The sequence below is a fragment of the Cenococcum geophilum genome (genome assembly GCF_001692895.1).
Source record: "Cenococcum geophilum 1.58 unplaced genomic scaffold K441scaffold_29, whole genome shotgun sequence".
In the NCBI taxonomy this organism is placed as follows: Eukaryota; Fungi; Ascomycota; class Dothideomycetes; order Gloniales; family Gloniaceae; genus Cenococcum; species Cenococcum geophilum.
In genome coordinates, this window is record NW_027137587.1 from 821,742 (window position 1) to 836,700 (window position 14,959).

At 47.7% G+C, this 14,959-nt stretch overlaps 4 protein-coding genes across 4 annotated transcripts; 3 read left to right on the forward strand and 1 right to left on the reverse strand.

The window, feature by feature from the left end:
* Positions 1-2,128: 2,128 nt before the first annotated feature.
* Positions 2,129-4,272, forward strand: K441DRAFT_706391 (general substrate transporter; the record flags this gene model as incomplete). The annotated part of the gene is made up of 7 exons (XM_067653653.1): positions 2,129-2,183; positions 2,602-2,826; positions 2,882-3,004; positions 3,059-3,138; positions 3,192-3,877; positions 3,931-4,073; positions 4,157-4,272. 7 exons carry the CDS (start codon positions 2,129-2,131, stop codon positions 4,213-4,215), a joined length of 1,371 nt encoding a protein of 456 aa, XP_067502492.1. The 3' UTR covers positions 4,216-4,272.
* A 3,870-nt stretch (positions 4,273-8,142) lies between these two features.
* Positions 8,143-8,982, reverse strand: K441DRAFT_662208 (glia maturation factor beta). Its single transcript, XM_067649004.1, has 4 exons — positions 8,894-8,982; positions 8,737-8,839; positions 8,483-8,613; positions 8,143-8,415 (listed from the first exon to the last, which is right to left on the reverse strand). The coding sequence occupies exons 1-4, from the start codon at positions 8,894-8,896 to the stop codon at positions 8,224-8,226; spliced, it is 429 nt and encodes a 142-aa protein (XP_067502493.1). The 5' UTR covers positions 8,897-8,982; the 3' UTR covers positions 8,143-8,223.
* An 89-nt stretch (positions 8,983-9,071) lies between these two features.
* On the forward strand, positions 9,072-10,481 carry K441DRAFT_662209 (Molybdopterin binding protein). The gene is made up of 3 exons (XM_067649005.1): positions 9,072-9,342; positions 9,398-9,564; positions 9,626-10,481. Exons 1-3 carry the CDS (start codon positions 9,130-9,132, stop codon positions 10,266-10,268), a joined length of 1,023 nt encoding a protein of 340 aa, XP_067502494.1. The 5' UTR covers positions 9,072-9,129; the 3' UTR covers positions 10,269-10,481.
* Positions 10,482-11,351: 870 nt separating this feature from the next.
* Positions 11,352-12,613, forward strand: K441DRAFT_706394 (ras-domain-containing protein). The gene is made up of 4 exons (XM_067653654.1): positions 11,352-11,678; positions 11,733-11,847; positions 11,918-12,193; positions 12,255-12,613. Exons 1-4 carry the CDS (start codon positions 11,667-11,669, stop codon positions 12,488-12,490), a joined length of 639 nt encoding a protein of 212 aa, XP_067502495.1. The 5' UTR covers positions 11,352-11,666; the 3' UTR covers positions 12,491-12,613.
* The last annotated feature ends 2,346 nt before the right edge of the window (positions 12,614-14,959 follow it).

Consider the following 14,959-nt stretch of genomic DNA (forward strand, 5'->3'; position numbering starts at 1 on the left):
TACTGTTTAAATAATAGCAACAACAATCTACCTGCGCGAGTATTGGAGGATCCCTCGCCTTTAGCCACCCCCCCCACTAAGTAAATAATGGGTATATTACTTTTTAAATTAGCAGGAAGAATTGCGTACTTGCTATATACGTTTAATTAATTAAAAACGGGCTATGGCTGGTAATAATCCCGCCCTAGTTATAAGTTTCTTTATAGACTACGCTAATGTTAAGACTTAATATAATATTGCAGATATTAATACTTAGAATATAGATAAGACAGGCTTTGCTATAGGCTTTACTTATAGCGCTAAAGTAGTTATACTACGCGGTAATATAAGTAACTTTAAGATGATTAATGGCTTAAGGGAGTAGGTGAGCTAGATTAACGCAATTAGTATATACGGCCAGACTATACCATTATTTATTATCTTTAAGGGACGGTAGTATACAGACTTACTATAGCAGGAGGCTATAAGCGCTGTAGGCGACTATGCTATTGGAATGTTAGATAATAGATAGTTAAATTAAGAACTCGGTATATAGTAGCTGCGCCATTTTAAGCACTATACTTGACGTATACGCAAATGGAAGGCCCTTAGTAAAGGCCAGGATGATAACTATATCTACGGTTATCAAATGCTTATTATAGACGGCCATAGTAGTCACATTAATCTTAAGTTCGTATAGTTCTGCGAAGATTATAAGATTATACTAATCTGCCTGCCACCTTATTTAATATACCTTTTACAGCCTCTGGATCTTATAATATTCTTATAACTTAAGCAACTCTACTTATCTAAAGTTAACAAATATACAACGTGGGGTATTACTAAAATTAATAAGGAATATTTTCTAAGGATTCTAGGCGAGATCCGCCCTTAGATATATATACCAAGACTAATTAACAGCGCCTTTAAAGCCACAGGCCTTCTTCCTTATAATCTAGATAAAGTACTTAAGCGCTATATAAATCCTTCTATGCCCTCTTAACCTTCTACCCCCTTATCCTCTATACAGCAAGCAATAATCCTATTCTTACCTTTACACCCCTATACCCCTAAAAATCGCGATAATCGTACACGGTACGCCTATACAATTCTCCATCCTAAAACTATACCTAAGGTAATAGAGGTAGTAGTAAAGAAACTAATGATATATATGGAATTATGCGAGGATTAGGAATATCTTCTATAAACAGAAAATAATGAGCTTCGGTAGGCCGCTGTAGAAAGGAGGGTAAGGAAGGAGCGTAAGCGCCAGGTCCTCTCTACTGGATTAGTACTTACTACAGACTTAATGAGAGAAATTGTCGCTAAATAAGAGGCCGCTAATTAAGCCAAAGAGGACGCTAGAATATAGAGGGAGTAAGATAAGGAGAGGAGGGAGAATATAGCAGCGCTTAAAAAGGAGCAAGTAATAGCGCGGAAGGAAGCTCGCTCTGCTGCCTCTACTACTAAAAAGATTGCGGAATAATACTAAAAGGACGCTTGGGCGGCAATAAGATTAGCAAAAAAGGCGCGTAAGGCTTTAGATTTAGCCACTAATATCGCAAAAAAGAAGAATACGTTGAAGGCCCGAGACGCTGCTGCCGCTGCTGCTATATTAGCGGCAGCAGCAGAAGCAGATTAAGCTACAAAGAATACGCTAGCGGAATCCTTTACTGCTACTTATATAGCAGCTGCAGCGCATTATAAAGAATTACTTGCGGCCTCTAAAAAGGTTATAGAAGAGGGTGAGCAGATAGAGGAGACGCTGGAAGATAAGCTTATTAATAAGCCTATTGAGGACTTTGTATATTCAAGCGACGATAAGGCGCTAGATGAGGATATATATATGCGGCTGGAGGACTAAGGAGCCCTTATTAGCCCTCGCCTCTAGTAAATATCTAAATAAGGTGATTTATATATAAATATAAAGCTTCATTTTTTAGGATAATAAAAGAAACTGCGGGATGCTGTAGGATGAATTTTACTGCTAATTTACTATGGTTGGGCCCATCCGGCAGAATTTTGGTGTTCCTAACCGTTATAACTCTGACACCCGTTATAACCCTGTCACCTACGTTAGCGCAATGTTTAGCTCTCAGCGGCCTTGGACCTTGTTGCTGCTCCTTTCTTAGCCTTGAGTTTGGCTTATATGCTTTACTTGACTTCCAAGTCGACCTGGACTATCGTGGACAACGCTCCTTGCGGTAGCCGAACCGTAAGGGCCTTCAAACGCGCCCTTCATTCACTATTATAACTGACACGTGAGAATTTAGAGCCCTAGCCCTTTGTAAATAATCCATACGCAAGGACTTCGATAATAGTAACAGTGTCCGACGTTGAGAATAGCTCTTTCGAGAAGACCGAGCCCACTCACGTTGATTAAGCTGGGAGAGGCGTTTCGGACGAGGTCAATCTGAACAGTAACAAAGACGCAAAGTGAGTCTCTCAACTTTGCGCCTACCTCACCCGCAGATCATTGCTGATCTCAATTTTCAAGGATCAAGAACCCTTTAGCCGGCATACCTCGCGATGTTTTGCTCGCTCAGGTTGATGAATTTGCTAGAGAACGGGACTTGACTGATATTACCGACCTTCTTAAGAAGGGAGCCCTTGTGGCCCAAGATCCTTCTAATTTGAACAACCTCTGGCTTGTTGGTTTGATCAATGCGGCTCCACACATCGCATCAGCATTGCTAGGATGCTGGCTCTCGGATCCGCTGAATAACTATTTCGGCAGGCGTGGGACGATCTTTGTTGCTGGCGGCTTCTGTCTATTTTCTGTGATTGGCAGCGGCTGCTCCCAAACGTGGTACCAGCTGTTTATTACTCGTATCCTACTCGGAATTGGTCACTTTCCCTTAAATTCTCCCGTGGCTCGTTTTCAATGTCTAACTCCATACAGGAATGGGCTGCGAGGCCTCGGTTGTCCCGATATATGCAGCCGAGAACGTTCCTGCTAGTATCCGTGGTGGCTTGGCCATGTCCTGGCAGCTATGGACTGCCTTCGGCACTTTCCTTGGATTCTGTGCTAATCTCGCAGTATACAACGTTGGGAAGATTGCATAGCGTCTCCAACTAGGTTCAGCCTTCATTCCAGCCGTCCCGCTCGTTATTGGCATATACTTCTGCCCCGAATCTCCTCGCTGGTATATGAAGAAGGTATTTAGGATGACCCCGCACCTGTTGAAGGAAACGACTAACCTATATGTTAGGGTAAATATGCCGAAGCTTTCCAATCTCTCTGCCGGCTTCGGAATACGCCACTCCAAGCCGTTCGTGACCTTTACTATGTTCATGCTCAACTGATCGGAGAAGCTGCAATCATTGGCAAGAGTACCTACTTGACCCGTTTTGTGGAGCTTTTCACCATCCCGCGTGTGCGACGTGCTACTCTGGCTTCGTTCACCGTCATGATTGCCCAGCAAATGTGCGGCATCAACATCATCGCCCCTTACAGTTCGACGGCCTCTAAGCAGGCAGGTAGTGATAGACTGCACGCACCGTTGGCGTCATTCGGGTTTGGGCTGGTTAACTTCGTCTTTGCTTTCCCTGCCGTATGGACAATTGACATCTTCGGCCGTCGTGGACTGCTGTTGTTCACGTTCCCTAACATGGCCTGGACATCGCTCGCAACCGGATCGTGCTTCCTAATTCCTGAAAGTAGCAAGGCGCACTTAGGGCTTATTGCGACATTCATTTACCTGTTCGCAGCCTTCCATTCCCCTGGAGAAGGCCCCGTCCCGCCCACATACTCCGCCGAGGTGTTCCCTCTCTCACACAGAGAAGTCGGCATGTCCTGGGCGGTTGCAATGTGCTTGTTCTGGGCAGCAGTGTTGTCGCCGACTTGGCCACGCATGGTCGCGGCGACGACTCCAACCGGCGCTTTTGGGTTCTATGCGTAAGTTCCTCAATCCCGGTTATTTAAACCAATCAAGCTGATGGTAGCTGTAGTGGGCTCAACGTTACTGCCTTGGTAATGATCTTCCTCTGGGTACCAGAAACCAAGCAGCGAACCCTAGAAGAACTCGACTATGTATTTGCTGTGCCTACGGCCAAGCACATGAAATACCAGGCTACGAAGGCATTATTCAGCGGTACCTTTTTAGAAATAAGAACGCTCGGCTTGAGCCGCTCTATAAATTTGACGAGCACCTTGCGAGCGAGCAGGCGAGGGCAGTTAGCGCAAGCGCAGGCGTGCGCAATCGGAGTGTAAGCCATCAGGGGAAGAAGATTTGAGTATTCTCGAGAGGTATTCGTGGAACTTCGAAGGAAGGTTAATGAGTTCAATTCAGGAAGGTCAGAAGCGATGTCCTGTTAATATTTATGTATCAAATTGACAATATTCGAAGCGGCCCCTTACCTATTATGAAAGAATTGTTCAATACTCCCTTCCTACATTAAATCGTCTGTGGTAATTGTCATATCCTTGACACACTAAGATCTTTCATAGAATGAAAGAAAGAAAGGATTTAAAGGAATTGCAAAATATAGGTACGTAGGAAGATAGAACGGTTGCAATAGGTATAGTTGGTTGTCAATAACGACGGACGCGTTCTATCTCTGCATCGTATTCATAACATACAGCCAGACTCAAAGTAAAGATGTGGTCTTCCAGCTCCGTCAGAGACATACTCACAATTTCGGGCTGTCTACAATCTCTCCCTCTCTTCCATCGGTACCCCTATGTCATTCTCTATCCGCTCGGTGTGGTCCGCCAAAAACGTCCCCTTCCTAAACTGGAAGCGTACAAAGATGACCTTTGGGGGAGGTTGTGTGAAGAAATTTTGTCTCCAGGAGGCGTCTTTCTGGCCGATATGATGGTATTCTTTCGACCGGTAGGCATAGGTGACTACCACAAAGCTGCCGATTGGCCTCGATTAGACCGATTGGAGCGCATGGGGTTGATATTGAAGAGGTCGGGGCCTGGGGGATCTGCTTTGGAACCGGTGAGAGAAATAGAAGGCGGCGGAGAGCCACGGACGCCATAATCACTTCGCGCCATCGAGGGCAAACGTGTCGACCGGGATCAGACCCGCGTACTTTGTCCCTAATGCCTACCACCCTATGACTCACCACCCTGCTACCTGCCACCCCCCCTTGTTCTAGTTGTGTAACACCCTGTTTCAGTTACATCCCCCCTATTTCCTAGAGCCACATTCAATAGACGAGGTCCTCATCCTTTATTGTCCGATCGACCAAACACGCTGAGATAAAAGTATGCTGACGGTGGGAAGCTGGAGAAGAATATGCTCGAGGAGCTCAGTAGTGTTGAAGGCCCATTGGCTTCGAAAACATGAACCATTTACTTTTGTTCGGGCTTTTTGATCCTCTCGTGCCTCCAATTTCTGCACATACATATCATCCACCGGAGGACCTTGTATTAAGTTTATCTCCCTAGCATACCGAATTCTCGGAATCTCTGAGGTGCAATTGCACCCCCGGGACATAATTGGGAAGAGCCTATTTTTGAACCCACTGAGTTGGAGATACAAGCTATGGCCTTGGAGCCGTTGCGGAAGTCCGGTGGCACAGGAAGAAGTGAACTGACAAGCATGATGACTGCGAACGAAGAATGAAAAAGATGCAGCTAGGATACTGATGTCGTGTGCGGATGCATATACGAGCATCCCTGCATGAGGTCATGGCTATTCTGTTTACAATAGTCTTTGCAGCGCCTGCTGAAGCCACGTGTAAAACCTCTTGATCTAATAAATTGGGTTTTTTGAGCGGGCCTACTTTTTAAGGACGCAAGGCGGTAGTAAAGCTTATTGATGGTCGGTAAGAAGCGATTCATAATTCCATTGCCGGAGATTGCATTTGTTTCGTATCTGGAGATGTAGTAAGTCGGTGAGGCCCTCAACCCATTCTTAATCATCACAATCACCCTGTCATCATCCGATGCACCTCCACTTCCGCTGGTATACTCGAAAGTCGGTTGATCGTATTTCTGGCCAATTCAAGTCTCATAAATAGAGGAAAGTGGAGGTACTTTAGCCGATGAAGGTGCTTAAACGCACGTTTCTGCGCTAGGTTTGCATGCAATTTTTGAGGTGGTATGATGGTTTCTGCAAACGTTCCTGTAAGAGGGTCGCCAATACCTCGGGCTAATACTGCACCATCCAACGCGCGTGGAAAGTATTCGCGATGCCTTGGAATCTAGTAGCTTCATTTTCTAGTACAGGATAGTCCGAGAGCTTGAGAACAGAGTAATTGGAAAATTTTCACGAAGCCGGAGTATTTCGACATGTTGCGACGGTACTCCCTGTGTCATGAAGTAGGGACTCTAGTCGGCCCATATGGCGGACTCCCAAGACTAGAAGCCTAGAGAAGCTTTTCCAAATTTATTTATTGGCTGCTCAACGAATTCGAGAACTCGAATTTAGGCCAGGCAAGCCTGGATTTGATGCGCGTGGCAATTGCAGTGGTTGGAATTATGTAGGGACCGCTAATTCGGAGCTATTGCAGTGCACATGTTTTCGTGAAAATTTTCGGGACGAGAGATGCCTTTTTTCTGTTTATTTTGGTGTGTTGTCCAATAGCCGTGTGACTGGTATCTGTGCTTTGCTTTATCTCATAAATCAGACGCTCCGTAGTAGATTTTAGTTACGGAGCAGGGGAAGCACGTTCCCCCCCTTTAACGGCTCCCTATACCCCCCTCCCAAAATCTTCTAAAGAGCGTCTGAGAGCTTATGGTCCTAGCTTTGGTGGTACTTGAATGTTTTAAGAGCCAACTTTCGTGTCTTTTTGTATACCATAACTTAGATATTCTAGTTATAATATATTTGTTTGATGTAATAGATTCTTTAAGTATTTATCTCCTTAGTTATATACATTATAATCCTATATTTATAATAATAAGGGGAGAGATACAGCGTCGCAAAAGGTAACCCTAAATTCTCAAATGCATCCAAATTTTGCGATTTTGGTAGATTTTAGACGGATTTTGGCCATAACGCGACCGACTGCCCATGTCTAATATTTTATATAATATAGCTACNACNTTNTTATTTAATGCAATANATAGAGAAGCTAAAGAGCTCCCACCTCGTAGTATTTTTATAATAACTAGACGTTATAAAAGGGTCGAGATACGGCAGTGAAAAAGGTGACTTTTGGTATGTTTTGACGCTCCGTTACCACCAAAGCGACGCCCATAAGCTCTCAGACCCTCGGTGGAAAATTCGTTGGTTAATAAGGAGCAGTATGCCCGCCCGTGCGCGTAGTGCACGTACCAACGGTCCACCGAGGGTCTGATTCATGAGATAAGCTTTGCTCAATTATCGGAAAATCTAGGAAGATATCACGTTTTGGCTGGGGCTGTGGGAAATCGGCGAGATATGCGTGGAGAACAGATCAAATTGGTGGTAAGTGCGGAGAGCGGAGTAGCCCAGATTGGGCTAAAAAAATTTCATAAAAAGCTCGCGCTATGAACTGAGCTTTTGGTCGTGACACGGCATGAAAGGCGTACTCGAGTAATTTCTAGCTTTCGGTTACATCATATTATCTAAGGGGCCGTTCGGTTGCAGAATCTTCTTGATCTGTGCGCCTTTTAGTGTTAACCGGTTTGTAATTAGTGGCGTCTACTACCATGACTCAGTTGAATCTGTAATTAAGTTGATCGATCGGTGAGGCTCCAGATGAGGCTCTCAGAATTTGACGTTGCACAATGAGTGATTAAATTTTGGTGAGCGATCCAAGCGATCCCGGCCTCTGCTACACCTCTATCGCGACTTTGGCATATGGTGTAGTAATGGAGTCTCCTACTCCTCCAGATCCTCAATCGACGTTTTCTACGCACAAAAGTTAAGATTATGACATCATAGAGGGGATGCAGTTGCGATAGCAGTATCGCAATCGAGGTGGGTAGAGTCGCCGTATCACTAAAAGTCATCAATCGGGCGCGTACGCGAGAGCTCCAGATTGATCTGATTTCTGAATCAGGAGCTTGGAGCTCCTTTTCAATCTGACGCTAAGAACCTTATTTCAATTACTGTATACGGTTTAGCTTGCAAATTTGACGCGGTTGCCGATCCGAAGGAGCTTCAGTTGCATCAGAATCAGATGTAAGCTTCAGATCGGCTATATTCTGGAGCCTCTAGATTGATTCTGAAGTTGCAACCGAACGGCCCCTAACAGAGATGGTTTTTTGCGGCCATACCTTATCCAGCCGTATGCATGTACTTGGCAACTCTTTTCAACTCGTACGGATAGATGTATTCTTCATGCTAGCCAAACTTCTTCCTATCATGCCTCACCCTTGAGTTTCTCCTCAATATCTTCCAAGTCCTCGGCAGAATCGATCTCAATAATCTTGCCTACCTCCGCAGTGTTACGCATAAGCTCCTTGGCACCAGCATACAGCATCCGCACCTCGTTGTTACATGTGACCGGTAGGTAGTATATCATGACATACGGCACGGACAAACGGCCGGAGGACTGGATAACTCTCGTGAGTGGATGTTCGGCAGGAGATGACTTGGTGAAGCCGATTCGCAGGACCTACGAGGGTAAGAGGATAACTCATGAGGACGAAACGCGGAGCATGGTCAGGAAGCCCATCCCCTAATTCTTCCATATTCGAGTAGACATCATCGTCAGCTTGTGATATCTCAAGCGTATTCTTGTTTATCTGGTCTGGCTCGAGGTACACGTATCAGCCTGTTTCGAGGAGCAGGGATCGGTAGTTGCTGTCTGCGCATTGTCGCGAAATAATTGCATCGAAGGGCCGCATGATGGTAAAGGAGTGTGCGTGCGTACAGATGACGGCCTGGGGGTCTTTGGCCCTTGAAGTGCCCAGTCGGAACTTGCGCAGCTTGTCTTTGGTCTCGGTGGAGAAGGTGTAGAGACGTGCCTCGGAGGACTGCAATATTCAGATCAGCCTCGCCGAAAAGTAGGAATCTTCAAGCCACCTTACCATTCTGATAGTAATGTCCGTGGAGGAGAGGGTGTTAAGGCTGCAGAAGTGCACGCTTGCAGGAGATAGGGCTGAGGAGCTGAATGCAATGAGGTCCTTAAGTCGGGGATGTCATGCGGGGCAGGCTAACGCATGACAGTTCTGACTCGCGCGGTTGGCGACAAAGACCTCTTGAACTCTCTATTTCATGCAGCCGGCAAATCACACGCTCAACGCAGCCACCTCTTGAACCTCCCATGTTTGGCAGACTGAATCAGTTGGTTAGACATCTCTCTCGGCCCCTTCCGAATTACGTACATCTATCTGCTGCAAACCCCAGAGTCGGATTGGTGAACGGTGTCACCTCGTCCACAACGTCGCCAGCCATGGCCGCAGAAGGAGGGCACGGCAAAGGGCTGATACACACAGCGGCGTGCTTAATTATAGGAGATGAAGTGCTAGGCGGCAAGGTCAATAATTGTGGATTGTGCGTAGGAGGGCCATTTGCTAAGGCGTGCGTTGCAGACTGTCGACACAAACTCAGCGTACTTCGCTAAGTTCTGCTTTTCCTTGGGCATCAACCTCAAAAGGATAGAAGTTATCGCCGATGATGAAGACGAAATTGTGGAGGCTACGCGGAGGATGTCGACGAACTACGACCTCGTTGTGACATCAGGGGGAATTGGTCCTACGTAAGTGCTGGCAATACTCATGCGGTGCAATACAATTGCTAAGTGCGGGACTGCACCACAGACACGATGACATTACATATCAATCAATAGCTAAAGCTTTTAATCTGTCTTTGAAACTACACGAAGATGCATTTGCCAGGATGAAGCGGTTATCAAAGCCCCATCCCTCACAACCAAACTTTGACTGGGAGACGCCATCTGCTGCTCTTGCAGCAAAGAAGCGTATGGTGGAGCTGCCCATAAATGATTCTAAGTCATTGGAGGAACAAGTAGTGTTTGTGGACGAGAAGCTCTGGGTGCCGATTAGCGTTGTGAACGGGAATATCCATATTCTCCCGGGCGTGCCTAGTTTATTTCAGAGCATGCTGGATGGATTGAAGCCTGGCATTTTGCCTAGATTGACTGACCCGGAAGGTAAAGGAGTGGAGCGAATATTATTTTCTACTCCAATGGCAGAAAGTGCCATTGCAGAATACCTGACGGAACTGGCGGCTAAGGTGGAGCCGAAAAGTGTCAAGGTAGGGAGTTATCCACGGTGGGGTAAGCAGAGTAACACGGTCACGCTTGTGGGAAGGGACCGCGAATACATGGAAGGTTTGGTTCCTGAGGTCGAGAAGGCGGTGCAGGGGAAGAGGGTATCGGTAGAAGGGGAAGATGATGTGGAGGATGGCGATCCAGAAGCAGGCAGGCTGGCGTCCGGGTGAGTGGGCCAGCTTTTTGAATTCAATACTGTATGATACACTGCGTGGAACGGAGTGTTGGTGGAGTGTTGTGGAGCGCTGTCCCACCTAATAAACTTTGAGCTCTTCTCGAATAAATCCAGAAGGCTGTCCCGCTTTAGGCGTGCCAAGCGGACTTCGGATGGGGTGCATATCAACACGCGGTTGATAGCCTGATAGGAGTGTTTAATAAAGTCTTGTCAACGCCTGCCAACGCTAGCCTCGTGGGAGCAATTAATCTTTCGCGTGTACTCCTCGTGGTCCAGATAAGGTGAGGACGCGCGATACACAGGCTGACCTGGGCGATAAATGCGCTTCATGCTCAGGAAACACGCACCGCTCACTGAGCCCTACTCCGTTACCGCAGCATGTATGTACCCGTTCGCCGGCGACAACCTGACACAGGGGCGTTCCCTGACGAGGCTTGATGGTGCGTGAACCCGCTCTCGCGCATGCGTCGGATCTCACATGACTGGGGGGACTGAAAAAAAAGTTGAGACTTATCTTCGAGCGCTGCGCTCAGTGCTGCGATCGCTGTGTTCCTGCGCCGCACCCTAAGCTCTGGACGCTGGGTCCTGAGAGCTGCGCCCTTGTGAGATGGCGCATTCCTCCGGGCGTGGCAACATGCCGGATTGCCTTGCCACATTCTCTTCCTGTGTGGAGCCTTTGTAAAGCCTGTGCGAAGCCTGCAGCGGGAGCCAGGGCGTCCCAAAGGCACCCCCCGTTCTGGCGTGCAGACGGCGGTCAAGAAGGCTACGAGGTCTGCTTCTTTTTCGCGCGGCGAGCCACAAGTGGTGGACGCTGACTGGATAGATATGTTTCTTTTACAGCGCCCTTGGCTGTGGTCAATCACTGGAGGCGGTCCCGTTCTGGCACCGCTGTAGCGCTGCTCTGCGTGGGAGAGACGGTGGACTCAGCGAGAATCGTGGGGACTGGCTGTGGCCTTCTCTTGGTGGTGCGTAAAGAGGCTAGCTGCTCTCAAGGAGTCTAGGGCAGGCATGTCGCTTCCTGCCAGTTCTGCAGGGCCGTGAGTTCTGCTCTGGCGTTCAGACGAATCAGGGCTGTGATAACCTTGCCATTTTGCTGCCGAGCCTATGAAGCTACTCAAGACACAAACCCTCACCACCAGCATCCCCATTACCACCATCTCCTCAACCCATCCGGCAACGACGTCAATTGCAACCCGAATTCCACGCACCTCCACTCCTTCTGTCCTGTCGCATTCTCCTGATCGACAACCTTGATCGACCAGACCGTCTTCGTTCGTTTTCCGCCTCCTCTTTTGCTCGCTGCTAGTTCGGCATTGGCGAACAAGCGCCCAAGCATCTGCAGCAAAGCAAAGTTCTTTCAGACGCTTCAAGACGCTGATTCACCTCACATATAATGGCTTCGAAGGTAAGTGGCTTCATTTTGGGACGAGGAGCCAATTTCTAACACTCAATCCGACAGTTCCTCCGGGAGTACAAACTGGTAGTGGTTGGCGGAGGTGGTGTGGGCAAGTCGTGCTTAACCATTCAACTCATTCAAAGCCACTTCGTGGACGAGTATGACCCGACGATCGAAGGTCAGTTTCCTTCATTTCTGACTCCCTTTCTCCACTTATTCGAGCTAACGGGGAGCTTAAATGTTTGTAGACTCCTACCGTAAGCAGTGCGTGATCGACGATGAGGTAGCCCTTCTCGACGTCCTTGACACAGCAGGTCAGGAGGAATATTCAGCCATGCGAGAACAGTACATGCGGACAGGAGAGGGTTTCCTGCTCGTCTACTCGATAACGGATCGGCAATCCTTCGAAGAGATTATGACCTTCCAGCAGCAGATTCTACGGGTAAAGGACAAGGACTATTTCCCTATGATTGTCGTCGGAAATAAGTGTGATCTTGAAGGAGAGAGGCAGGTGTCAACACAAGGTCAGTCCCACCACGCGCACCCTTTCACGTCTACTTTTGGCTCTAATATTTCGGCTATCAGAGGGTCAGAATTTGGCACGGCAGTTTGGTTGCAAGTTCATCGAGACGTCGGCGAAATCACGCATCAATGTGGACAACGCATTCTACGATATCGTACGAGAAATCCGCAGGTACAATAAGGAAATGTCATCATATGGTTCGGGGGCACCAGCGCAAGGCGCCAACGGTCAAACTGGAAAAACGGAGGTAAATGGCGAGAACCAAAGCAGAGGCTGCTGTGGATGTGTGGTCATGTAAAGCTCGCAGAGGTGGTGTGCCTGGTGATTTGAAGAAGATACCTGTCATTGCTCGGTGCTGGATCATATCTGGGAGATACATGCTGAACGTTTCCAGGAGGTCCAGGAAAATGCTTATACTTTTAGCATTTTACTGTCAGTTTAACTTCTTTTCTCGGTCTACAAAAGACCTGCGTTCTCTTCTTCGACACTTTGGTTTCATTTTTTTTGGGCTCGGTGTTGAACAAGGTTTTCTGTGGGGGCGCCTTCTGCTGTCATGGTGCTCAAAGTACTCTCATGCTGGAATCAATTTCCTCTTTTCCATACATGACGGTCAGGCTTCTGCAGCCGCCTCTTCCTTTAGACTTCACTCTTCCTGGAATCTGGTAAATTGTTTTCCCCGTTAGCAGCTCCCATTCCTTTCCGGAGGATGCCACACTAGTACAATCGATACGAGTTCTTTGAGTTCAAAAACTGTTCAGAAATTGTTCGAAATCGTCTATAATTCTTCCAGCCATTTACTTCTTTGATCATTTCAATATCCTCTAATCTGATGATAATTCAAAGTTACTAACTGAGAAGATAAACATTTCCATTTTCTAACCTTCCAAAAATTGTCAAGCTCAACATTCGGCCTCATGGAAAGCATAAGCTTCAAAAAACTATTCCTCCTGCCAAGTCACTGTTACCCGATGTGACATATGAGTACCTCAACTAAATCTACTAGTTCCAGCTCTCCGGATGGTATCGTCTCAAACCCTCTGATCCCCCTTTCTATCATCTAGTCGGGGGCGAGCTCTACCGGGCTTCAACACCTATTAACTAGCCTTTCCGTTATTGCCGGACCGGTATCAAGATGCTTTTCAATGCATGCCAGGATGTTTCAACTAGGGGAAGGGCTCTCAACTCTCATCTTCAATTATTATCTAATAAATTCTTCGACATCCCTTCAGTACACTCCACCGAAGTCTCAACTCATTCGTCTCGACAGCTTTAGGATCGATCAACACTAGACCGTCCCATCAAAGACGGAAGCCATCATTCCGACGGAGCCAAGCACTCACGATGCCGCATCACCTACCGCAGCCTGAAAGCCTCAACCGCAGTCCACATCTCGATGCCAAAAACATCCCAAGATGTAAACATCCGAACCACCAAGCTCCCCCATCGGCCCTATCTTAATCAACCAAACCCATCTGCCCATAAATATCTACGCGACGCCATCGAGCATCATCCGCGATTTTCCGTCATATTTAGCCTATTTTAAGCACCAAGGAGTCCAAAACGCAGCCGACGCTATCCTACCAAGCCCTACCCAACCGCAATCGACAGCCCACCCACCTTGCGCACAAAACCCAAATCTCTCGCTGATCGAGTCGATGAGACGTGCTGCACTTTCGAAACTATCAGCCTTTTTAGCCTTCATCCCCGCACCTCGCCACGCGGTCATGAAACCCTACCGAACCCTTCCCTTCCTCCGGGGTAGATGACACGCGAGAACGATGCATGGCGCACGGCGTAAGGCGCGCGTATTGTTCTTGGCGCTGTTCTAGATACTCACCGTCGGCATCCCGGGCATGACGCGCAGTTGCGATTGGCGATGCTGAGTTTTTCTTGGGGACGGTAACACAAAAACGATGCGCGAATCTCTCGTAAGCGGGGTGTCGTCCTGGCGGGTCGGCCCGGATCACGTCAACCTGCATTGTGCCTGGTGAGCGGCTTGAAGACGCGATGAGGATTAAACCGGTAGGAGCGTGGGGGCCGTTTCGAAGACAATTTCCGGTTGCGAAGGCTCGTTATCGAGATGCTCGACGATATTGTACCGTTCTGACGGGTATGAAACTATCTACTCTATATCAGTGGGGTAGTCAGACGAGTCTGCGTTCAAGATCCTTAAGGAAGATGAGGTGAGGGTCGTATGCTCAACTCGAGCATAGCGAGGCCTACATCTCGGTTCGTCGAGTGGGCTCTGGTAGAGCAAGGAGGCCGAATGCTTCGTGTTCATTGACCGAGGAACTTTGCAGACATTGGAGAGTTAACAGTGGTGGAGACTCTGCTCGCTTGGAAATTAGTCAGATCTGGCATTCGCTACTCGGCGGGGTGAGGCCTTTTCCTGCAGTGAGAAATCCTCAGCATGGGGCACTCTCTTGATCCTGTACAGGACCTCAGTATACGAAAAGCGATTTCGGAATACCACTCTTCCAGAGTAAAAGCGAAGTTAGCCTTGGCTTACAGATCCTCATCTGACGGAAGCACTTGGCGTATCGCTTTCAGAAAGTGGCTCAGGGGCTTCTATCAATAGTGGCGAATAGCGATTGCATTTCTGGTCTCGATTACTAGCGCAAGAGACGGCACGGTCTAAGAAAGGGCAAAAGATGGTGGCGGTTTGAGGAACGATCAGACTCAAAGTGAAGTGAAACACGAACTCATCCTTTCCTGATGCTTGCATCATGTCACTGTCGAGGTTGCTTGCAAGGTTGTTCAACAAGAG